The sequence below is a fragment of the Platalea leucorodia genome (assembly GCF_965183815.1).
Source record: "Platalea leucorodia genome assembly, chromosome: 7".
NCBI classification, from domain to species: domain Eukaryota; kingdom Metazoa; phylum Chordata; class Aves; order Pelecaniformes; family Threskiornithidae; genus Platalea; species Platalea leucorodia.
In genome coordinates this window covers 56,394,288-56,418,672 of record NC_138829.1, presented here as the reverse complement: position 1 = coordinate 56,418,672, position 24,385 = coordinate 56,394,288, and the positions used below count along the sequence as shown (strand labels likewise).

General features: G+C 47.3%; 1 protein-coding gene across 1 annotated transcript in view; it reads right to left on the bottom strand.

The window, feature by feature from the left end:
* Positions 1 to 22,391, bottom strand: part of SLC67A1 (solute carrier family 67 member 1) — a gene marked incomplete at its 3' end in the record, with an annotated part of 62,907 nt that extends 40,516 nt beyond the window's left edge. Inside the window, exons 1-4 of the mRNA XM_082318625.1 lie at positions 22,191 to 22,391; positions 20,055 to 20,152; positions 17,394 to 17,539; positions 16,527 to 16,659 (exon numbers count right to left, since the gene is read on the bottom strand). Of these exons, the coding sequence (XP_082174751.1) occupies positions 16,527 to 16,659; positions 17,394 to 17,539; positions 20,055 to 20,152; positions 22,191 to 22,364 (551 nt within the window). The 5' untranslated portion in view covers positions 22,365 to 22,391. The remainder of the gene's footprint in view (positions 1 to 16,526; positions 16,660 to 17,393; positions 17,540 to 20,054; positions 20,153 to 22,190) is intronic.
* Between the last annotated feature and the right edge of the window lie 1,994 nt (positions 22,392 to 24,385).

Here is a 24,385-nt window from a genome sequence, read left to right as displayed (position 1 = left end):
TTAATTTAGCATACTGCTCCTCAAACTCTGCAGCTGCTTCCTTTCTTTGCACTGCAGGACTATTATGGGATGGATATTATTTTATTTTCAGGAAATGTGACTCCCTTTTGGGGTACAACTTAATAAATGCTTCAGTTTAGGTCCCAAGAAATTTGGGCTGAAGCACTGTAGACCATAGGATGGCTTTGGAGCAGACAAAGCATGAGGGATCTGTTAAAGCAGCCACCAAACAGGGGGGTTCGACCGCTTTTCTGTAAGCCCCTCATTTGGGCACAAAAGATACAGACCAACGGAGGGTCAGCTTAGTGTGACGAAGAAAAGAAATAGAGCTGCAAGGCAGCATGGAAGGGAGGGAGCATGCTCGGGGTGGACCTGGGAGGTCTCCGAGGGTACACCCACCCCATCCTGTCTCCCTCCCAAACCAAATGAAGAAAAACTGAAGGCACGGGGCATAACAATGCCACAGGGAGCAATGAAGTGGCAAGGGGAAAATAATTGGATTTGCAATTGAAAACATGAGACACTGAACAGTCCTAGACAGTGAAATGTTTGACAGCTGCAATCCTAGACATGGATGGGACAGGCAGAAACAAAAGGCTCCATCATCTATTACCAAACCACCCAGAAACCATCAAGTGCTTATGTTGAAAGATTACTATAAAGTGAAACAACAGCTTTTTTTTAAAATTAATTTTTAGTCTACTTCACCAAGGCTTTTATAGAGTATGGAAATCACCCTGCTCATCACCTCAGCTCTGAGGTCTCATTGCCAACGTACATTCGTGTAACGGTAACAAACTTCAACCTGGCGCAGGACAGACCTTTTCTAACCATAACTGGGCTGCATGAGAACTTAATTACCCAACTGGAAAGCCATAAATACTTCAGACTGACTCTGTTCGGGTGCACAGGATTTTTTTCCTGCCTTTCACTGCATCAGGGAATTTCTTTCCACCCTACAGCCCTTAGGAAAGGGGCACATGGCTCGAGGAGTCAGCAGTCATGAATAATCAGGGAGGGACTTTTCCAGAACAAGACAGTAATGTGAAAAAGTCTTTCTTCTGGGGCGACATTTGCATGACCGAGGGATGACATAAGTCCGCAAACAAAAAAGGCTTTATGCCCCCATGGCAGCTTTCGAAACCTCTCCGTGCTGGCTTGGTCCTTCCCTTCTGTGCAGGAGCATTGCATTTTGGAGGCAGGAATTCAAGCCCCCTCTGCACCAGGTCAATTGCCATCTCTGCAGCCGGGGCTTTATCTCATTCTTTCTGGCTAACGCAATCCTGCGACTCATGTTAATGATGTTATTTTACAGGGCACAACGTTTCACTGTAGGACTGAAGGGATTTATTTCTGCTCTGGTATGAGGGTATAAGACCCAAGCAGAGCCCAGGGTGACAAACATGTTTGCATAGGAGATCCATCAACATACAGCTGGAGCCACTTCCGAGAGGCAAGGCCAGTGCCTAGACACCAGCTTGCAGTGACGGAGCAGAAAGAAAAGGTACAAACAGTATTGCCAGAGAGTGAAAAACAGCAGCATGCCAAGATACCACCCCTCCCACCAAAAAAAAAACCAAACAAACAAAAAAAACAAGCCCGTTAGACACTTGCGAGCTGCTGAAAGAGCCAAATTGAAAAGGAGCTGCTGAAGTGCAGCCAGAGGAGCTGTGTGCCAGGATGCATCCTTGCGAAGGCAGCCCAAGCACTGTGGGTACTGCTGAGGCACCGAACCGGTACTGGAAACCCAGCCAGTGTGTAAAAACACAACACAGATGCTCAGACTGAGGCAGAACTAATGTTTCGTTTCCAGCATGGGCCATTTGCCAGATGTGGACCTCTGCTGAGAGTTAATTGAAATGCATTTGAAACTCTGGACAAAACCCTTTATTTTGCAGGTCATTTGTTTTTAAGGAGAGGGCTGAGTGGTGATCTAAGGAGTCAGAATCAGGTAGCTCAGAAGCTCAGACCCACGCAGAAAAGTGTCTGGGGACTTTCAGAGAGGTGAAGCAGGCACTAGAGGAATGATGGATGCTGGACCAAGCCCAGCCTGCCAAGCCTAAGGGGATTTGCTCACGCCGCGGGGAAACCGTTTCTCACCAGTATAGGAAGTCAAGCACTTGGCAACAAGGGAGGCAGCTCTCCCACAACTCCGGTTACGCAAACAGCTGCCTTCTGCTGGGTTTCAACATGCTTCGCTGCTCCAAAAATAATTTCCTGCTTGATTTGATACCATTAGCAGGAGCACAGAGTGCCGCACGAACGGTCATGCTGCTTCACGCTGGATCCAGCTACCACTGGTTTCTAGCAAAAGCCCTGATTTCTTTTTTTGGCAGAAGGGCATGATTGCGCAGGAGGAAAAGGTAAGTGGGGTGACAACGTAAGCCCTCTCTCCTCTTCCTCCGCAAAGGGTTTTGACGCAGGCCTGGATGAAAGTACCTGCCACCTTCATGCTTCCGGGCCTCTTTCCAGAACTGAGATTTCCCAGCCCTTACAGCTCGTAACACCTATGACAGATAACCAACACTCAGCAGCCAAGCAGGAATCAATGCCAACATAAAGTTCAACGATGAAGTTGCTGCTTGCTGGGCAATCAGGAGCTGTGCTGGTCCTAGACAGAGTTGCTGGAGTTCCCCCACAGCACAGCCACCTGAAAGCTAAGATCACGCCTTCCTTCCTTCCACACTGGATGACTTAGTGACCCCTTTGGGGGCTTGTTGGAGTAATGCCAGTCCAGCCCAGTGCTTTGGGAACAGCAGCACTTTCCATTCTTAGCTGGACTGGAATTTGGATAGCAAATTCTGCCCTAAGGTGCATCTGATTTCCTGTTCCCCATTCCCAGCCGAGGCATCTGCATGCCCCTTCCCAAGGGCCTGCCCTAGGGGGGGACTCTTCCAGGGGCCTTCACCAACAGTGCTTCAGAAACCTCAAGAAGTACAGAAAAATAAAGATGCCAAGGCCCAGCACATCAGCATCACACTCCATAGCCTGTAGACCACCAACAGCACAGTACACCAACCCTCCCAACTTGTGGCCTTACACAGAGGTTAGGTGGTATCTTCCAGATGAAGGTCAAGTAATGTTCAGCAGAGTAAAACTCAGTGTCACCCAGTAAAACAATGGCTGCCAAGTGGGATTCAGAAGCTGACAGCATGTCCATAAAATCTGTGTATTTTAAGGCAACACAGAGTGCACACTGATACAAAGGGGGACTCCCCAGCAGAGTCTGAAGGTCTGGTTTAGCATCCGAGGAAGCTCTATGGGGTTTTCCAATACTACCTGACTTGGAAGCAGAAATCCTTGACAGCATCGGCCAAGTGATTTTGTGCTGCATTTCTCCTCCTCCTATACCTTGAAATCAAAGTTGTGCAGTGGCACTCATTTATGCTTATACATTTTAAGTCCAAAGACACCACGAAGGACCATTTCATCTGATCCGCACCACACAAGCCTTACCAACCTTTTCTTTCCACAATCACTCTTTGAGCCACACAACAGGTTATGAAAGATACCCCTCAGCCGTGATTAGAAGAGTATATAAGGGGTGATGAACTCACCACTGCTTTTGGGGAGCTTGGACAGAAACTAACCTTGGAAGGTAAAACCACAAAAAGAGAGGAAAGGTCCCATCAGCAGTCCTGCACAGGGTATAACTCCAGGATAACACTGACAGCTTTCATACATGATGCAAAATATGCATCTGAGCTGACCCAAATGCCAGGTGGAGCCCCTCCTGTCACTGTCACAATAAAAGGGAATAACCCTGTGAAGGTGGCTCCTCAGCTGCTGGAGGACCTGAGCCAGGCTGGAGGACAGGACTGGTGGGAAAAGTGTGCAAGCTGGTTTCAATGCTCAACTGACCCACGTCTGCAGCTGCTGCTGCTCCCACAGCCCGAGGGAGTGCAGATAAGCAGCAGTTCAGCTTTTCCAGACATAGCACAATTCCTGTTTACAGCCTCTGGGCTAGACTTTTCAAAAGAAGGAGCTAGGTGTCTATTCTTGCAGGAAACCAGGTGTGTAAACAGTTCAGTTAATATACGCAGCAAACTGTGCTCTAGCGCAGCAAAGAGGGCTAGCGGAGACAAGCCAAGAGCACAGGAGCCGAGGAAGGAAAATACTTTTAAAGAATATGCCTAATTAGAGATGGGCCTGGGCCAAAAGTTTGTATTTGAACACCTGGAATAGCCCTGGGGAGCAGAATTGTAACCTGAACCCAGATCCACATTTTGTAACTCACTCCTCTCCCAAATGAACTAAAACCCAGCTCCAGACTCAACCATCACACAGTCTGAGCTTCAGTTCTCCAACAGCCAAAACCCTGGAGATCTGGCTTTCTACTCTCAACCAAGTTTTGGCCAAGCCCTTGCACTTGGCTGCTGGTGCCCTCCGTCCCTCTCGCCCCACACCACCCAGTGCCTCTCTGGGGGCCCACTCTGCCCCACTCCAGAACTGGAGCTGTTGCTGCTTGGCAGCATGCTCCTGGATCATTGACTCAAGGCGGAGATGCCTGTTCGGTGTCTGATGGCACATCCCCATTTGCTCCAGCGACCAGGGCATCCCCAGCACTGTGACCGAGCCCTGCTTTTCACTGCACCACCTTCTCCCTGCCCTCGCACGCTACAGCTGCAGCTCCTGGACAAAGCAAGAAGCCTACCCCGACACAAAGCCAAATGGCTCCACTCATGCCTGCAAGCCAAATATCAACAGCAATCCTCAGTTTTGTGCCAAAGCCACAGCGTCAGGGCTTGTTCTGAAGGGCACAACCTCCATGGTGGAGAAAGCCCCCATGCCCTTTATAAATCCTTGCAGAAGTGGCAGACTCCCTTTTCTCCTTTACAGCTCAGCTCTCTAGGACAGAAAACCAAACTTCACCCACACCTTACCATCTCTTTTGAATGTAGGTTTTCTTTATAGCAGAATCACATTTGGCAAAGAAAGGTCAGCCCCATCCCCATAAAACAGCCCTGTCACAGGCGCGTCATGCATTTCATACAGCTTGCAAGGCTGACTAAATATTTACTTTTGGATGGCTCATTTCCAAAGTCCAGAAATAGATCCTTGTCCACAATAAAAGAGCGCCCGGGTGTGCCATCAGTTGGCTTCACTGCCCCGTTACAGCATACCATTTGCATTCCTGCACTTTCCCTCTCATGGGGTGCCGCCTCTGCCCGGCGCCGAGCTCGCTGCCGCATCCCCCTCTCAGGGGAGACCTGCTGATAGGCAAGGCCTTATCTCCTAGCTGGATTATTCTTGGTAGGTATGGCAGTCATTTTTGCATCATCTGACCTTGGGTCCTGTTAGGCTGAGGTAGGTGACTAACGCATGTGGCTCTTGATTGCTTTCCCTTTCCTGGTGGGTACCCGGCCTCTCACCAGCACAGAATGGGATGAACTGGCACAGCTGGAGAAGGGCAAACAGGATTTGCTCACACTGGATGCTGTAATAGTCAAGGCAGTGTTTGTGTTTTGGAAACTTTTCAAACGATTTAGCTCCACTGTTATGCAGAGTAGCTTTGCGCCACGGATGTACTTTTCTAGCTATTGCAAATTCTTCCCTGCCACAGCTGAACCTCCATCCCCAAGAAATAAAATTAAAAAAAAAAAATAATCAGGCTTTCTACAAAAGCACAGGGAAAACTTTATGAATCCTTCAAGGGCCAAGAGACTCCATCTGAAAAGTGCTTGCCACACAGCACCCAGGCAAAAATCAAAATGATGCAACTTTTCGTAGGGTGGATAGATTACAATCGGGCAATTAGACATCCCAGACCATGTAATCACATGCAATGAGAACACGTGTGGGTGTAGTGTGAGGCATGAGCCTGGTGTCACCAACCACAGGTTCCTCCGGTTACCCTAAAGGAGTTCTTCAACAAATGGTTTCAAAATTTCTTTTCTAAACATCAATAGGTCCATCTAGAAGTAGGTCTTCTTCTGTCATGAAAAGTAATTCCTGGAAGACTAGGAAACATCCAGGACTACACTGGAAAACATCAGCCAGAAGAATCAATCCATCATCTGTCTGATATCCAACTGTGTCCGGACAGTCGGAAAGGGGAGGGGAAGAAACCCATCACACACAATACACATAATCTGTTAAACAGCTTTATATCAGGAAAGAGCCTTTCTAAGCTTCTGTAGGAAGTAAGCTTAAACATCTGACGCATGAGCATTCTCAGCTTTAATAACCATTACTGCCTTTCATCCCCTGTTTTTTTAAAGGCTGAGAACAGCATTTAAGGCTCTGGTTTCCTGTAAGCATTGCTCAGATGCTCCCCAGATGGCTTTTCCAAGGGGATTTCTAATTATTTGCGTTTTTTAAAGAAATATCCTGCAGGAATCTTTTAGGTTTCTGGAGGTTTCCTTCCTTCCTCTACAAATTTCTTTACTCAGAGCTTGATTTAAAACCAAACTCGAAGGAAACACTTCCAATGACTTCAATACGTCTCAGATCACATACCCTGGGGTCAAAGAGAAACGAACCAAATCCCATAAAAATGGTGCAGATTTCAAAAGGATTCACAGTGAAGTTTTGTAAAGAAGTAATTAGTCCAAAAGTTTCAGCCTAGAATATCATGGAATAAAGGAACATTTAGTAAGACTGAGAAAGTTAATACTGCATACAGACCACAAAGGATTAGATGTATAATTCCCTCTCCACCAAGTAAAATAAATTAAAATCGAAGCAACAATTGCTGTAATAACAAGTAAACAAGAAAACCTCGGATGCTCAAAAATATTCAAAGTTTTCAGATCCTGAACTACCTTAAATGGACCAGATTTCCAGAAGTGCTAAATTCCTATCCTCTGAAAATCCACGTTAGACATCCCCAAGTGGGAGACTGAAAGAAAACCACATTCATTTCTGGAAAGCCTGATCACTGCACTTCTGCTTTAGAGGACAGCTGGAAAGCAGAGCAGAGCCCCTTATGCGTTTGTAAAGCAAAGCAAATTACTCTAATGAGCATATAGGGTCCATGTCTCTCCCAGGCCGTCCAGCCACCTCCCAAGCAATAGTTAATTACAATGAGATATGCTGCTCCTCCAAAGCTGCTGCCCCATATCCCCCCAAATGGAATACAACCCTATAGGGCATGTTGCCCTGCCTCCTGCAAACGCCAGCTGGGCAAACTGAGAGTGCTTCTGCATGTGCTATGGCACAGACCCGCTACTGGCTCAACACAGTGCTATGCCCTGTGCACTGGTAGACCCTCACCATGGTGTCCAGCCTCTCACATCACACTGTTAGCATTGCTCTCCTCTTAGATCAGCATCTCTGCTTGCCAGTGATGCTTAAGAGCATTTGCTGCACCACTTGGCACAGCACAAGGCTCAGCCTGAGCAGTCGGGAGGTTGCAATCTGAATGCTACAGAGAATGTTTCTGATGCTGGAAATACCTTCTCCCTTGGCTGTGATAACCCATGATTTGTCAGGTTAAAGAGACAAGCCCCAACAAGCACTCGGGTTAGCCTAGAGATGGCCATTCAGAAACTCCTTTGCCCTCTGGCTGCATTCACTGCCTGGATGCTTCACATACCTCTGGCTCTCGCTGGCTGGTGGAGTGGCTGTGAGCAGGGTTTCATAAAGAGACTGCAAGGAAACAAAAACCCAGGTGGGGCCGTGGAAGCTGGTGTAGTTCATGCAAAGGTCACACCCTTTTTATATCCCTCTGAGCACCCCATCCAAGCAGCCTGGCCTTCTCCCAAGGCCATGGTGAACTAGCACCCTGTGACAACAGGGTGTTGCATATCCCCATCCACCTGGCAGCCTCCTGCTCATCCCATCCATCTGGCAGCAACGGCCAAGAGAAGCGCCAGAGAGGGTTTAATACCTAACTCCAAACTCCTCCACAAGGGCTGCTTTTCCACCCATCCTTTACAGCAGCCATATTTCAGGCAGGAGTAAAATAGGGGAGAGCAGCAGCATTGAATGTGCTGTCCTCTTTCTTCCCCCATGGCAAATGAAGGTCCATTTTGGAAATACTACTTCCTTCCAGCCCAAGCCCCTTAATGCCCCAATCTTACTGCCCCAGATGACCCAATACATCTAAAAGCACTAAGCCTTTCTCCTGCAGAGCTTCACTCCTCAGCTCCCCAAGTCTTAACTCCTCCCAGTTCACCCTTCACATGCCAAATCTGCACATTTCCGTTCATCCCGACCTTCCCTCCCTCGTCTGATAGTCCTTCCCACAGAAGCACCACATCCTTCCTGCCCTGACCTCACCACAAAGCTGGGTTCATTCACCAAAGCAGATCAGAATGAAACATAAGCATGACCCTTTGAATCTAAAGGATTAGGAGATGTAAAGGAGAGAGCTGGCCATATGAGCATGTGCAGGCATGGATGAAGGAAAGTTGTGGCACCCCACATTGCCCTCCAGGTCCCTCTGCTAGCTCTTCCTGGGCTCAGCTCTGCAGCCCTGCACTTCAGCCCCCAACCTCTGGGACACCCCCACTGAGCTCTATGGCTGGCTGAGCTTTTTTTTTTTTTCTGCTGCTTTTCTGAAACAGCAAAAGGCTGACACTTGCTTTTGCTAAACAATTTAAAAAAAAAAAGAAAGAAGCCCAAAAAATGGGATCGTAGCTGGGCTCAGAGACTCTGCCTGCCCAGGACACCAGGGGATGAAGAGGAGGATACATCCAGGAAAAACTGGATGCATTCCCCCAAGGTAGTAGATATTTGCATGAGCGCACCTCGTGATAGAAAGAGTCTGCATTCCAAAGGCTGTATAATCTAAATAGCAATATTGTAAATGTATTGGGAGAGGGAAGGAAAAACCATCTCATTGCCCCATATTATGCACAAGGAACACCAATGCAGAGGGACGGGATGACTTACTCGCATCACAGGAAAATTGCGGCAGAGCCAAGTCCCAAACCCCAATTCAGGGACTTAACCAGAGCTTATTCTATGCTTTCTATTTTCTCTTAACAAAGAAAACAGTATTTCCCCGGATTTTGATCCCCAGTGATACTGCTGGATTTGCTGCCCAGTTGTGAAATATTCCAGGAGTGGGAAGAGCAGATGAAGCTCCAGTGAGTCATGAGCAGACACTGCCTTATTGTGCAGCCCGCACGGTGAGGGTCATGTTCAGCCCTCCGACACTGCCTCTACTAGTGAGGCCAGACCCAAAATACCTTGTGCCTTTCCATAAAATTCCAGGTTTTGGGGTTTGTTTTTTTCTTTTCTATTTATTACTTGGGGCTGTTAAGCCAGGCTTGACAAGAAAAATCAGCCACCACATCAACCCAACCTTGCAGGAACACAGCTAACAACCAACCAAGCAGGGCACCACGCTGCACAGAAACCCAGCACTTTCAAAGCACCAGCCGAGGGGAGCGGTGTTCAAACATCCATAATTGTTTAGCAGAAGTAACTTCACAAACACACACGCTTTTGATTGCGATCTGGCCACCACGCACACAAAACTGGGTTTCACTCACCCGCCGCCCCCTCACTTTCTGACTCCAGGCATGAGGCGGCGAGGCAGGGCAGCCTCCCCCAGCGCACAGGCGCGAAGAAAGCTGGAGAAGGCAGCAGGGAAATTTCCTTAGCTCCCCCATAGGTATTTTTTCCCCGCCCTTTATTTCCTAACCGTCTGTCTGCTGGGGTAACCGCTGTCAACCCACAGACGGACACCAAGGAAACCATGCCAGAAGACCCTCTTCCCATGGCTCTGGTGCAAGTTAATTCCCAGCAGCCCCCAAACCTCAGCTCTTTGTCTAAGAAGCACAAACTAGCCACACAAGGAAGTTCTGGATACTTTCTCCCTTTATGTTTTTTTTAATGCCTTTTCATCATGGTTTCCCTGAGAAGATGAAGCAGCTAACCCAAAAGGGCAGAGATGCCCAGGAGGAAGGAGGGTGCTGTGGGGAGAAGGGGCAGGTGGACATCCCCTGTGAGCTGGCACAGCTGTGCTCACAGCCCTCCCACCAAATCCCTACAGAAAGCTAAGTGGGAATGAGGGTTTTGAAGGAAAATGGGGAGCTCCTGGCAAGGCTGAGGAAGGGGCTGCCAACTAGCACCCAGTTAGCTCAACCCAAGCCCAGCCCTCCTCAGCCACATCACATACCCTTGAGGGCAGCCACGAGGCATGGACTCTCCCTCCCACGAGCTGCTGGCTCCTACCCTGAACCCCACTCTTCCTCCCTTGGGAAAGGGCCCCACCTATGGGTGAAAGACCAAAGAGGAGCTCTCAGCCCCATCATGCCTCCCCCTCCACTGAAGTTCAGACCAGAGGTTGTAGGGAGGATGGAAGAGCCAGGTTTACTGAAGGTCTGCAAAGGGGGAACAAGGGCACCTTTGCAGTATCAGTGTGGTCTTCCAATGGGTAAATAGGAAAAAGCCAGTGGACCCAAATCTAAAATTGGTGGCCTAGAAGTGGTAGGTGGGGTAGAGGTTTGCAGGAAGGAAGGGCTGGGGATGAGCTTAGTGCAGACCTGTCTGTTGGACGAAGGCAACACAGAGGAAACTGCTCAGGACCCGCACCCTGGTGACTTCCGGTATGTTCACGATCCAGCAAACTCCAGGACTGTGACCACAGGCACAATGTGCTGATAGCCAAAGCTAGTGGTTTGGGACTCAGGTGTTAAGCAACCAGAAAGCTTGCGAAGCAGTTTGTCCCCTGAGCTGTTTCAGGCCTGCTTCATGAGGAGGTAAACAGTGCTGTAGAAGTACTTTTGCCTCTCCATCAACCACACAGAGTCTGAACAGCAAATTTAGGTGTAGCTGTCTCCACTGTAGATGTCTAAGATTAGGTGAACTCCACCCAAAGTGCACTGAGGCATTTCTCAGGTTCAAGAATAGGTTAAACAAGTCATCGGAACTAGAAAGCTCTGGTGCTGGGAATAGAGGAGAGAAGTGTCCTAGACCTGAACTCTGAACCAAGAAGTTGTGGAGGGATTATGTGCATGATCCTCTATCCAGACCCAGTTAACACAGACAATCTTTGGGACCATGGCTTCCAAAACTAAGATTGTTGTCATGCAGGGTAAATGAGAAAAAGAATCTCTGGATCCTGTTTTGGTTTGATTTATTTTTCACAGAAGGCCACAACTGAGGTCCTCTGTGCCTTCCCCAAACCATCAGCTCCTTCAGGAACAGCCCATTAGCTATTCCCTCCCCATTTCTCCCAAGGCACCACAGAGCTCAACCAACGGTGACACCACATTGCAGCTCGTGGATGACTTGCTGGCAAGCAGACACCACTTCCCTCTCCCCAAAGTCTCTTGATACAAAGGACAAAGCATCGCCTGTACAAGCGTCACCAATCCATGCTGCTTGGCCGATCGACATCATCCCAGGCAGAGAAATACCATGGTTTCTACTGGAAGGGAGCAAGAGCAGCTCCCAGCAGCAGAATGCCCTGCTTTGTCCCAAAATGGAGTGCAACCCTCTCACCCTTTGCCATGTTCCCACCCGCCTTCCCAGCTCCCAACCTTCAGCCCTTTCAACACCCACAGTCTTTCCACTCTGCTGCGAAGCGATGAGAAATTCCCTGCCAGAGGACATTGTTCAAATGGGTTATTGAAAAGAAATGCAGTTCCCTACTCCAGGCAAACAAGCTCCTTCTTTTCCCCTTGAGGAAGAAGGATAATAGCACAGACAGGGAAAAAAAGAAAAACTATCCCCAAAGCCTGCTGTAATAATATTAAATAAGAGACCAAAGGGGTTTGGTCAGGAAAATCCCAAGTTCAAAAGAATAATTGCTCCAAGAGATTTAAGCCTACAGCTGAGTCACTAAAATAAAGAAACCTCTCCTTGTCCATAGAAAGCAAACAAATCTTGGGTCATGCAGCAAAGCTTCTGTATGTCCTTGTTAGAAAGAAAGAAGAAAGAAGCCAAATGCAATTAATCATAGTCCCAGAAGAAAGGATGAAATCTCTGTAATTAGCTACCTAGGCTCATCTTTCCGCTTTTGAAGACTAATCCAGCCTTCTTCTTTCACCCTTCACCCACAGAGCTGCCACAAAGTCTACTACAAATACCGTATCACTTCGCTCCAGGGGTACACACTCACTTGCAGCCTGTGGTCCCCTAACAGCTTTCCAGTAAGGGTACAGGTAGGGGGGAACATATGCAGAGAGCAAACAGAGCTCTCTTTCTTAGTCACCTTTTGTGGTTGAGCTGTGATGGAGTTTGCAGACTCTCCAAGAACCTGGAGACCTCAGCTGAACTACAGGAGTTATTTTCAAGCCAGGTATTTTATATCCACAATCCTGATCCAACTGATCAATGACCACAAAACACCCAATTAAAAAAGAAAAAAAAAAAGCATACAAACATGAAAACACTTTCCAAATGGTTAAGATTACAACTGCTTGTGCTAATAAATTGGCTTATACCTGATCATCAGGTGGTGTAAGTTTGCCTGATCATCACCCTGCCCATAGAAAGAATGTTCTTCACAGTTGTACGCACTGCTTGTACAGAGGTGAGGGGAAAGGGCTATATATTAAAAGAAAGGTCTCCAGCAATTAAATTCAGCAAGGTAAAGCCAGCTGGCAAGCAGCTCCTTGATTTGCAAAAGGCAAGGCCACATTTCACAGATGAAACATGTCCAGATCTGACTAAAAGTCACAATTCCTTTGCTACAGCTTCTTTCAAAGTTTTGGAAAACACGGCAGAAAAATCTCCTTCAGAGAGAGGAAGAGGAAGGGCTGGAGCTGGTGGCTCCAGCTGGAGCTTAGGAGCAGAGGTCAGGATCCGACATCCAAAAAAGTCTCATGCAAATCAGAACAAGCCATTCAACTTCCCTGGGGCTCCCTTAATAAATAAGAGTTGACAAATATTATTCCAACAATGAAAACAACAACAGCCCAGCTCTTTAGGTCAAGTACATCAATGGTAAACACAATACAGTGGAATAATACCAAAATGACATCAGCTGAGGAACTGAGACCGATTTCTACCCCCTCTCTTGTATACAAACCACTGCTAACATATGAATAATGCTGTCAACAACAGACGAGGAACGCTGGCCAGCTTTGTGGTGAGGGAGAGCGAAGAATGCAGAGTGGACAGAAATCTCCAGCTTTGCTCTTCCATGACATGGCAGAAATGCTTATTTTCAAAGGAAGGAGATCGGGTCTTTTTTCTGTGAAGAAAATTGAATTGATTACGCAGCTCCAAGTACAGCTGTACAAATGTGGAAAACAGGGAGTGATGACTAACAGCCAGTCTGTGGGATACGGCAATAGGGCCAAGGAGCCTCAGGTATGTCCATAACGTGACACCCACTCCTTTCCCTCCAGGTCACTGCTGCAGACACAGCCAGAGGTGCTGGGGAAGCGCTGGGGGTGGTTTCATGGCACGGAGCTGTCTTCATCTGCTTACAGGGCTGAATTCCTGCTCACCACCAATATCAGCCAAAACACTAAAAATCAGCAGGTTGCTCCTCTAATCTTTGCGCAGAAACCTGGTAGAGGAGCTAAGCATGGCATCAGGGCAAAGGTGGGATTTGGTTGCGGCAAAGGTGGCTACCAAACGCCCAGAGTGGCCTCCCTGTGCAGCTGTTTATAAAATCAAATCAACTCTCTGCATGTCAGGGTGGGCAGAAGGGTGCTGCCAGCACGCTGGGGTTTGTCCCTTGTTAATGGCAATTCCTACCATCCTTCCAGGGGGATGCACAGATCCTCGTGGAGAAAACCCAACGCTGCCGGCAGACAGGCTGCTTGCCCCAGCCCCGCTACGAGCCGGCAGGAGCAGCCCCCAAAGCCCTGCGAGGGGATGCTCCAGCGGCAGCATGCGAACTGCGAGCCGAAGCTGCCCTCCGCCGGATCCCAGGGAAACACCACCCGGCGACGGGGAAGTCAAAAGCCATGTAGTTTTTCACGTGCAGGTCCCTTGCTTTCCCATAATTAGGGGCAACATTCACTTTTCTCGGTGTTATGTTGCAGGCACAAAACGTAAGGGCCAGAAGCTTTCAAAAGAAGCAGCAACCTGGGGAGGCTGGAAGCATCCCGTTGTCCGACACCACCAAGCCCTGACATCCAAACCCGGGCTGCACTCAAGTGTCCCTAACTCATTAACTGAAACAGGGGATTCTCTCCCACTGCTCATTTTTCTATAAACCAGCAACTGATGCACACGCTGGAAAGTCAAACCCCATAAATTTTTGCTAGATAAGAATGCTACTTGAATGTTGGTGTTTAAATAAGGGCATATAACCAAAGATTAAGCTGAGAACAGAGGTAGCCTTTACTTTCAGACAGTTAACACGCAGAAGGGATACAATCACTGTATTTGATTAAAAATAATACTTATTAAAACCCCACTCAACCATCAACATCTAGAAATACTTTCAAATCCTGAATTAGTTAATATTATGTACATCCCCAATTTTCATTTTATGTAACCATATAACAGCTACAAAATGAATCCTCCTAGCCAGCCTTGTGTCAATCGGCCAACACGGAGCAGGCACCAACCACAAAAGAATTAAGGAAAACCTTTTCAGGTTTCAAGCAAGAGGAAGAAAACTCCCGAGATTGCCTCCAGCAATTAACTTGCCCCAACCCTGCCAAGGTACAGCAGCAAACAGACCTTTCAGGGGCTGCTCCCTAAGGCGGCGAGGTTAAACTCAATTAACCTTTGCAAAGGCTTGAGCCGCAAAGTAGCATCGCTGCAGCACCCGAATTCGCGCGGACACACAACAGGGTTCAGAGACCACCGCCACCCAGCGTGCCCTGTGCAAAACGCCCAGGTGACGTAGCGCCACGCAGAGCCCGCAGTGCTTACGGCACCAGCAAAAGGATCATGAAAAAGAACCCGACGACGCGTGACGCGGCCGCCCGAAGCGCACGCAGGCCGATGGCTGCCGAGGCAGCCTCGCTGCGCCAGGGAGGGCAGGCGGGACCGGGCCGCTCAGGCGGCCCCGGGCGGCGGGGACCGGGGCGGGCAGCCGCAGGCAGCGCGCGGGCGGGCCGACGGCGACACCCAGCGGACACCGGCACTTGCCAGCGGCACCGCTCCCCTCCCGGACAAGCCCCAGTCCGCAAAACCAGAGCTTCCCCCAGTGAGTTTTAACCTCTGTCCTACGCCGCAGAGCGGCTATAATGCCCGCAAAGGTTGAAGAAAAAAGTTATTTCCATGCTAACCTGAATCTTCAGAAGCAAGTGTCCATCATAAAAGAAGTAGAGCGAAATAAATCTCAAAAGTGCACAAGGGATTTTTTTTTTTTTTTTTCCCCACCAGAGAAACACTGGGGAATCTTCCAGGAAGATTACAGCCACATGCACTTCCTTGCCTCCAAAGTTCTCCGACACACCATGCCTTTGGAGCTTCCCTTACTAATAACAAACAGATACCAGTAAATACAGTAAAAGCAGGCATTTCTTTTCTATTGGAGCACATGCATCCTGGCTTCTATCAGGAATAGCATGGCCAGCAACACCAAGGAGGTGATAGTGCTCCTGTACTCAGCACTGGTGAGGCCGCATCTCGAGTGCTGTGTTCAGTTTTGGGCCCCTCACTACAAGAAGGACATCAGGGTGCTGGAGCGTGTCCAGAGAAGGGCAACAAAGCTGGTGAAAGGTCTAGAGCACAAGTCTTATGAGGAGCAGCTGAGGGAGCTGGGGGTGTTTAGTTTGGAGAAGAGGAGGATGAGGGGAGACCTTATTGCTCTCTACAACTACCTGAAAGGAGGGTGTAGCAAGGTGGGGGTCAGTCTCTTCTCCCCAGTAACGAGTGACAGGACAAGAGGAAATGGGCTCAAGTTGTGCCAGGGGAGATTTAGATTAGATATTAGGAAAAATTTCTTCACGGAGAGAGTGGTTAGGCATTGGAACAGACTGCCCAGGGAAGTGATACAATCACAGTCCCTGGAAGTATTAAAAAAAAATGTGTGGATGCGGTGCTTGGCAACATGGTTTAGAGGTGGACCAGGCAGTTAGGTTAACAGGTTGGACTCAATGATCTTAAGACATCCTTTCCAACCTGAATGATTCTAGGATTCTATAAGAGAAGGTGGCAGCCCGCTACAACATGCCAGCCTGTGAAAAGCAAACAGGGAAGTGGCAGGCATGTGCTTCATCTTGCTGCAATAGGGCTAGACCTCCTCACTCTTTTCCCCCACTGTCCCAAGCTTGCTTTTCCCTTTCTCAAGGTCTTGCTCTATATCGAGCATCCCCCAAGCACACCAGTTTCTCCATGAGTTTCACACTGCTCCAAATTTCCATTTCTCAGTTGTTCAACACTGTTTCTTAAAAGCAAGTCATGCAATATGGGCTGCTTTTCAGCACACTCAGCTCCTAAGACAAGACAACTGGGAGACAGACTCCATTTCTCACTTTTTCTTCTTTTTACATCAATTTAAGTACATGGAAGATGAGATTTTCAACAAGGTCCCCTTAAAAAGAGTGGGAGTACTTTGTAGCAGTATGGAAAGAAAATTTTGAGTTCTGGTACAATCCTCTACTGCCACCAGCAGTAAGATATCACCAAAAGCTAGGGGGGAAGCAAAATACCCTTTAGCAGCTCCCTCAATGGTCACAACAAGGCCAACACAGAACAAGTGGACCACTCACCCAAATTTGGTGGAGAGGACACCTCCCAGGGCAGAGCCAATGATGATGCCTATTCCAAAGCAAAGACCCAGCTTCCCCAAAGCATCAGCGCGTTGGGAAGGAGTAGTCAGGTCTGTAATAACCTTCTGAGCACCTGCAGGGAAACAAATCCCTTGAAAGAAGCTTGTCACAGGGTCTGAGCAGTGGATATAAATTTTTAGGCCACAGAAACAGCGCCTGCCACAAAACAGTCCTTGCAGCCTCAGGGCAAATACTTGTGCACACGGCTGAGTGGAACTGGTTCAGGCCATGAGTCGTAGGAAACAAAACACTCAAACCACTTTACAAGTGGCAAGAAGAGACTTAACACCCTATCAACTTGAGTCCTCTTGCATGAGTTACACAGACTTCTGGTAGCTAAAGGTTGTTGTATGGTTTTTACTAGAAACATCTAGGAAAGGCCAACTAAAGCAGAACAGCTTGGTGGGTAATATTTTTGTAACCACATTTCATTTTGACTAATATGCTCATTTTACCAGGAGAAAGGGAAAAGCTCTCCTATAAAATAACCCAGTTACAAGAAGGCAACTGGGAAGTTTGGGATAGCACTACTGCCAGCAAGTATTCATCACCCACATCTAAATGGTGAAGTCCAAGCAATTTGTTCAAGATCATACAGGAGAATGGACCTGGGATTAGAGGCTACCAGCCCTGCTTTCCATAACCAATACACCTGCTGCTTCATGTTCTCATCATTTCACCCCTGTTAACTATCAAATGTTCCTCCTGCCTTCCTTCGTGCTGTTGACTTCCAGCAACACGAGCAAGAAGAGGGGAATCAGGCAATAAAAGCAATTTGGAAAGTCACTCAGCCCTGACCGACCTTACCTGGTAGCCCATGCATGAACACTGCTGGCAGCCTGGAGAGGAAGAGGAGCGGGATGCTGGTGGAGATGGACGTGAGCAGGAAGAATGCACTTCCAGATGCACAGGAGATGATTAAGGCGGCTCGGGTGCCAAATTGATCCGCAAACCTGGTACAGAAATGGTACAAGGTTGTCAGAAGTGGGACTGTGCAGGTCATTACAAGCATGATGCACCCATGTGGATGGAGCTGCACGGCCACCTCACTCTCATTTATCCACCACGGGAAGCGCTGATCAGATTCTCAGAAATGCTCTGTTCCCAAAAGAGGACTAGATATTCAGAGGAGATCAGCTCACTTGGTAACTTCTCTTCATTGCTGAATACTGGCAATACAAAACTCTGCCTTGAAAAAAAAAAAAACCAAACAAGCCCCCCAAAACTGAAAGCCCTGCCTGGAGGAGGAGTGCAGGGACCAGTGCTGAAGCACCAGCTCCCCACCTGGGAAGGTGGGCACTGACACTTTGGCGTAACAGGGGAACATGCAGACAGCTGCCACTGATCGGCCTGTCTCCAGACCCCTTGTAAGCACAAGATAACGTGCTTGCTTAAGTCCCTTCCACTGACATTTCAATGAATAAACACGATTTATCTCAGAGCTGCTAAAGACCAGCCACAGACAGAGGCAGTTACAGCAGCTCAGCTCGGTAACTCATTCAATACTATCGCTTCAGAGCATATAGCGCCCTCAAGTTTTCCTTTATGACTCTTAGAGTTGGTTCAGACCAGGGAATCAGGCTAGCTAATTTTTTAGTTCAGGTTCAACAGCAATAGAAATTATTCCAATGTCTTTCCAGAGGATGTTCAAAGCCACATTTCTCATTCAGCACCACTTAAAGAAAATAAATAGATAGCTTTCTATTTAGGTTCAATAAAGACTTCACAATAGTGACTCAAATTTGCTTCTATTTGAGGAAAAAAAAAAAAACCAAAACAGCCAGATGAGGTTTTAGTTCAGGTTTTATTCAACTCCAAGATATTTTAAAAAGCTAAGTTGGACAAAGTCCAAGAGTACCACAGAAAGGGTTCTGAGCAATTGGGACTAAGATGACCATAAAATAGGCCTTAGATAAAGTTTTTCACTCTAATTCCTCCTTCCTGCATTTTACTGAAGTTGCATATTACAGTTAGCAATGAATGTTACCTTGCACAGAAATTACTTGCGCTTACACTAAAAGAAACAACAAAAACCAATGCCAAGACTGATCTACAAAGCTAAGCATAAGTAATTAAAGGGGTTTGTGTTGAAGAAGAGGTACAGGTCAAACAAAGCTTCTCTGTTTACATGAAAGCCAGGGAAGTTTATATTAGCTGTTTGTAACCTAAAGACCATGATTAACCAGATAGCCCAGGGCTTTTTTGGTTTTGTTCCTTAAGAGTAAATTCAGTGCTTCGTCTTCTCATGGCTGTTTATCAGCATCAGGCAAGAAGAACAAAGAAAACTGAACTAAATTACACATTTTTCTCTCTCTTATCCCCTTCCTTCCCATTTTCCCTTTATCTACCTTCACACTAAGGTCAAAGTAGCCTCACATCTAAGAAAATCCTTTTTATCTCAAACCTACATTGCAAATTTTGGCTTCAATCTGGCAATATACACCTTCAGTCCCATCTACATCAGTGGGAGTCCAGACCCAGACAGATTCTGGTTTGCTGTTTTCCTTCACTTCAGCATCTCTTCTGGACATCAGTTATTAATACTGTTATTAATTTTAATATGTGTATTGTGGTAGCGTCCAAGGGCTTTTAGAGATCAGATCCCTGAAGCGCTACACACTGCGTAGCAGAGGATCCTGTAGAGCTCACAATCTACATCAACCAGAATGGTAAATCCCATGCAGTAAAACTGAGGGACACACCACCACCTCCGTATCCATTTATTACTTTGTTGATCAGAAGCAGACTAACAAGAAAACCTAGATTTTCTCAGGATCGTTTTAGTTTCCTATCCCTGGATTACACTGCTCTTTCAATTTTTTTTCTGCTTTTCAGGAATGCATTCTCCCACCACTTGAATTTCTTTGGGGCTGTTTATATTTCATTAGGAACAGGAGCATGTATCCCATGGGGTAGAGAGGCAGAAAACCCAAATCTTTTCCACTCTTGTCTTATTTTGATAGACAAACTTATAGATGCATCAGTTCTTAAAGATTCATGCAAGTCTAGCTCTGTATTAAACACTGATGCAGATACAGTGAGAGTCAGCTGTAGAAATAACATGACCCTTAATTATTTTCATTGACAGCTCTACTTAACATCAATAAATACCCTCTTTTTTTAGGTTTCCCAGTCACAAGACATTTCTAAGGTTACACATGGCTGTAAAACATTTGCAGGATTAAGCCGTTAGGACCTGGGCTCTGAGGACACTGATGATTTAAGCCTGTTCCCAGTATATTGTTACGCTTAAACGTGTGTCATTAAAACATAGCTAAGTTAATATAAAGGCTGCTTCTATGTTGCGGTATTTCTAATTATAGTATTTATTTTCCCCTTGCCCATTTATGAAATCTTCAAACATTTCAACAGGACCACGAACCAGAACTAAATGTTTTTTTATTAAAGTATAAAAATGCCTGGCCTTTTTCAGCTATGAAAAGGGTCATGAGAATTGTTCTCACTTACCTTCCAAAAACGGGACCTCCCACAAGCTGGAGGACACCAAAGGTTGTCTGGAGGTAGCCAAACCCCACTGAATCCAAACCTAGGCTCTTTGCCAAGTACTAAAAAAGAAAAATACCCCAACAGGTCAGTGGAAATGAAGTATGCTGTATTTCTGAATAAAGAGCTTAATGCCAGTGTGGAAAGGACTACAGCTCCAAACAAGCACTTTCTTCAGTTCCCCATACCTACAGATGAAATCTTTAATAGGTCAGACACAGGCTGCTTAATAAAGACCAAAAGCCTCCATCCGACACCATCTGCTAATGACGATCAGCAGGATGTGATCAAAACCATCAATTTTGCACCAGGTGACAAATCTGAACCACCCTTTACCTTTGCAGTCCAACACAGCTGAACATATTCAGCTATTGCTAAGGGGGATGAGGTAGATTTTAAGTAGCCTTCCTGCCTCCAGACCACGCACCTGGGGCAGCCCAAGCACCACCCAGGAGATGACTGTGGTAAGGTCTTGGAGCTGTTGTTTAATTGAGCAAGCCCAAAAAAATGCAGGCACAATATGGACAAAATATTGCCTTTACTTATAATCTGGATGGTACACCCACAACCTGAGCTTGCAAAAAAACCCAGATGCACATCTTGAAGAGCCACAATCCTTTGGGGTTTTTTATTTAAAAATTGTATGCTCAAGGGACAGCTATTTCTGATTCATGTTTTTGTTTTGTGCCATTTGCTAAGAGTTGTTTAAAACTCTCAGCCAAGTTCAGCTCTCAGAAGGTGTGGAGGTGCCCCAATCTTGCCCACTTCCCTGGTACATGCTGTGCACCCAGGTCCCCAAACCCTCTGTAACTGATCATTGATCAACTACAGCAACCTCTCATAAATAAACTCTCTCAGCCTGCAGGCTCAGGGCAACACAGGCTGGTTTAGTCCCAGGAGGAGGGAGCGGTTTGCCTCTGGAGGCACAAAACCAGTGGAGAGATCTCCCAGAAGGCTTGGGCTCACCAGAGACAGGGGTGGACAGGCATATCATAGATCCAGGAGCTCACAAGAGCAGGAAAGCTGCCTGGTGGAAAAAGGACCTGAGGGTGTTGCTTGATAGCTGGCTGAATATGAGCCAGCAGTGTGCTCAGGTGGCCAGCAAGGCCAATGGCATCCTGGCTTGTATCAGGAATAGTGTGGCCAGCAGGGCTAGGGAAGTGATTGTCCCCCTGTACTCAGCACTGGTGAGACTACACCTCGAATACTGTGTTCAGTTTTGGGCCCCTCACTACAAGAAGGACATTGAGGTGCTGGAGCGTGTCCAAAGAAGGGCAACAAAGCTGGTGAAGGGCCTAGAGCACAAGTCCTATGAGGAGCGGCTGAGGGAGCTGGGGTTGTTTAGTTTGGAGAAGAGGAGGCAGAGGGGAGACCTTATGGCTCTCTGAAACTACCTGAAAGGAGGGTGTAGCAAGGTGGGGGTCGGTCTCTTCTCCCCGGTAAACAAGTGATAAGATGAGAGGAAACAGCCTCAAGTTGTACCAGGGGAAGTTTAGGTTGGATATTTGGAAATACTTCTTCACCGAAAAGGTAGTCAGGCACTGGAACAGGCTGCCCAAGGAAGTGGTTGAGTCCCCATCCCTGGAGGTGTTTAAAAGCCATGTAGGTGTGGTGCTTAGGGACATGGTTTAGTAGTAGACTTGGCAGTGTTAGGTTAATGGTTGAACTTGATGATCTTAAGGGTCTTTTCCAACCTAAATGATCCTCTGATTCTATGAAACCAGACAGAAGAGTCCAGTAAGTGAGAAGCAATGATTCCCACTCACAGCTGGTTTATTACGCCCTCAGAAAAACCCACCTCTGATCTGAAACCTCTGATTTCTGCTGCCTGCTTGTTGGGTCACTCTCCCACTGCAAGCAAGAAGACACAAACTACATCAGCTTCACCCAGGGCCATCAGGCCAGGAAAGGGCTCTAGGTGCTACTGCAGTACAAATAATAAACCAGCTTTTACTGCCTGGGCATACCCTGAATGCAGTCACAGCTTGCCTGCTAGGTAGGAATACATTTTCTCCTCCTAGAAACTCTCTTCTGACTGCTAGAAAACTAGCCAGGCGTTGAAGGCAAGATGTGCTGTGAAGCAGGACAACTCATACTCACAGGCATGACTCCCATCTGCATGAAGAGGAAGGTCAGCTCTAGCGTTGCAATCAGGTAGGCAACAAGGATCACTTGTCCCCTCTTGACCTCTCCCAAGCGGCTGCTCTCCCCCAGGGTCTCACTCCTCATTCCTGAGGCTTCTTCCTCACCTCCAGAGCTGGCTTTTGCGTTCATAGTGCTCACGGAATGACTTACTGCAGGCTGACAGGCTGAAAACTGACACGAAGCTGCTTTCTAGCTGGGAACGGGAGCATAGGTAAGGTGAGAAGCTGTGTGTACAGTTCAAAGCTTACAGTGTGAAAGGTGCTGAGTCAGCATGCCAGGGATTAATTTTTTCTTTCTTTCTTTGGTTTTTGCTTCCCCTTCGCTTACTTGCCAGGCGGGATCAAAGGTAACCATGCATCAAACCACAGATCTTGTTCTTCAGCTTATCCCAGGTGGGCTTATTGTTTCAAGTACCATCACGACAAAGACCAGCTTGAGAGTCCCAGCGGGGTAAAAGTGGACATTGCCCCAGACAAGAGCACGTGACAAACTCTTCAACTCTTTAACTGTTTCACTTCTTTCACTTTTATTACCTCTGGTGGCTTGGAAGAGATGACTCTTTTAATTCTTCAGGAAAGGCACTTTGATTTTATTTTTCGAGGTTGCAAGTGAAGCTTACAACAGAACAGCTGTTTCCAAGTCCTCGTGCTTCTTGCAGTAGATTTATACAGATCCTGCAAAAAGCACCAGCCTTACATGCAGTTAGAGTTGCTCTCATCAACACCTCTAACTGAGCCATTCTTCCTTCTTCACCAGGTGCTGCAAATTTATAGAGAGACTGAGCTAGCAAATGTTCACATGTGACTCCACTTGGACTCCAATTTACCAGCCAATGCCAAAAACATTAAAAAAAAAGTATTAAATCCACACAAATCATGAGGCTGACTGCAAACTGAGGAATTAAATAAACAAGACTCATTTGTCCTTTGGGGGGTTTGTTTGCTTGCTTGCTTGTTTACTTAGGGGTTTATTTGTTTGTCTCCTTGCTTGCTTGGGGGTTTATTTGTTTGTTTCCTGACTTGTTGAAGCCTGGAAGTCTGGTTGAGCATTATCTTTATTTTAAAGAGAAAAAGAAAGCAGAAATCCCATTGCCCTGGTTTTCTAGAATCACAGAACTTTTCGTAGGAAGGGTCCTCAGAAGATCTCATCCACCCTTCTATTTGAACACATCCACTCAGCTGTGGCTTTTTCTAGACAAGCTTTGAAAATCTCCAAGAAAAGAGATTTTCCCCCTCCCAGAGTATCTGGGAAAGAAGTTTTTCCTAATGTCCAATCTGCATTTCTCAAGCAGCGGCTTGCAGCTGTTGTCCCTCATGGTATCAGCTGCCACTACCAAGAAGAGTCTGGCTGCATCATCTCTGGAGCTGCCCTTCAAGTAGTTGCAGGTGGCTGTTAGATCACCCCAGCCTCCTCTTTGTCAGGCTGAAAAAGCTCAATTCCCTCCACCTCTTTCAAAGATGATGTACTCTAGACCCCTGACCTTTTTGGTAGCCCTCCCCTAGGTCCAATCCAGTTTGTCCACAACCTGCTTGAACTGGGAGGCCCAACGCTGGGTCAGCCTCACCAGCACCAAGCAAAGGGGAATAATAACTTCCCTGGACAACCTGGCCATGCTCCTCTTCAAATGGCCCATTACATGGTTTGCCTTATTCCCGATGAGCATGCACCGTTGGCCCACACAGCATTCCCATCACCATGGTCCTCATGCTACAGTTGCTATGTGTCCAGTTGGTCCCCAGCCAGCATTGATGCAGGTGGATATTCTGCCCCAGGCCTGGGGCAAATCGTTGACACTTTCTACTTGTTGAAAACCTTGAGGTTTTGGTTGACCCAGCTCTCACGTTTCATGCAGACCCTCCAGCCTGAGGCTCTGTCATTGACCACGTCAGCCAGTCCCTCTAATTTAGTAATACCTCCATTCAGAAACGGAGGCTTGACTCGCCATGAATGCTGACACAGACACATCAATAGAAGGACATCCACAGACGTTTGCTGGCTTGGATCTGGAGTGGTTGTCAGGGCTCCCAGGTTTCCAAAGAAGCCGAGGGAGAAGGAACTGTAAGATCTCCAGGCACACCTTTTTATTCAACACATGTCGCTGCAGAGCCCCCAGATTTGGTGAGGGCTGCCAGGCTCTACCTCCTGGGGAA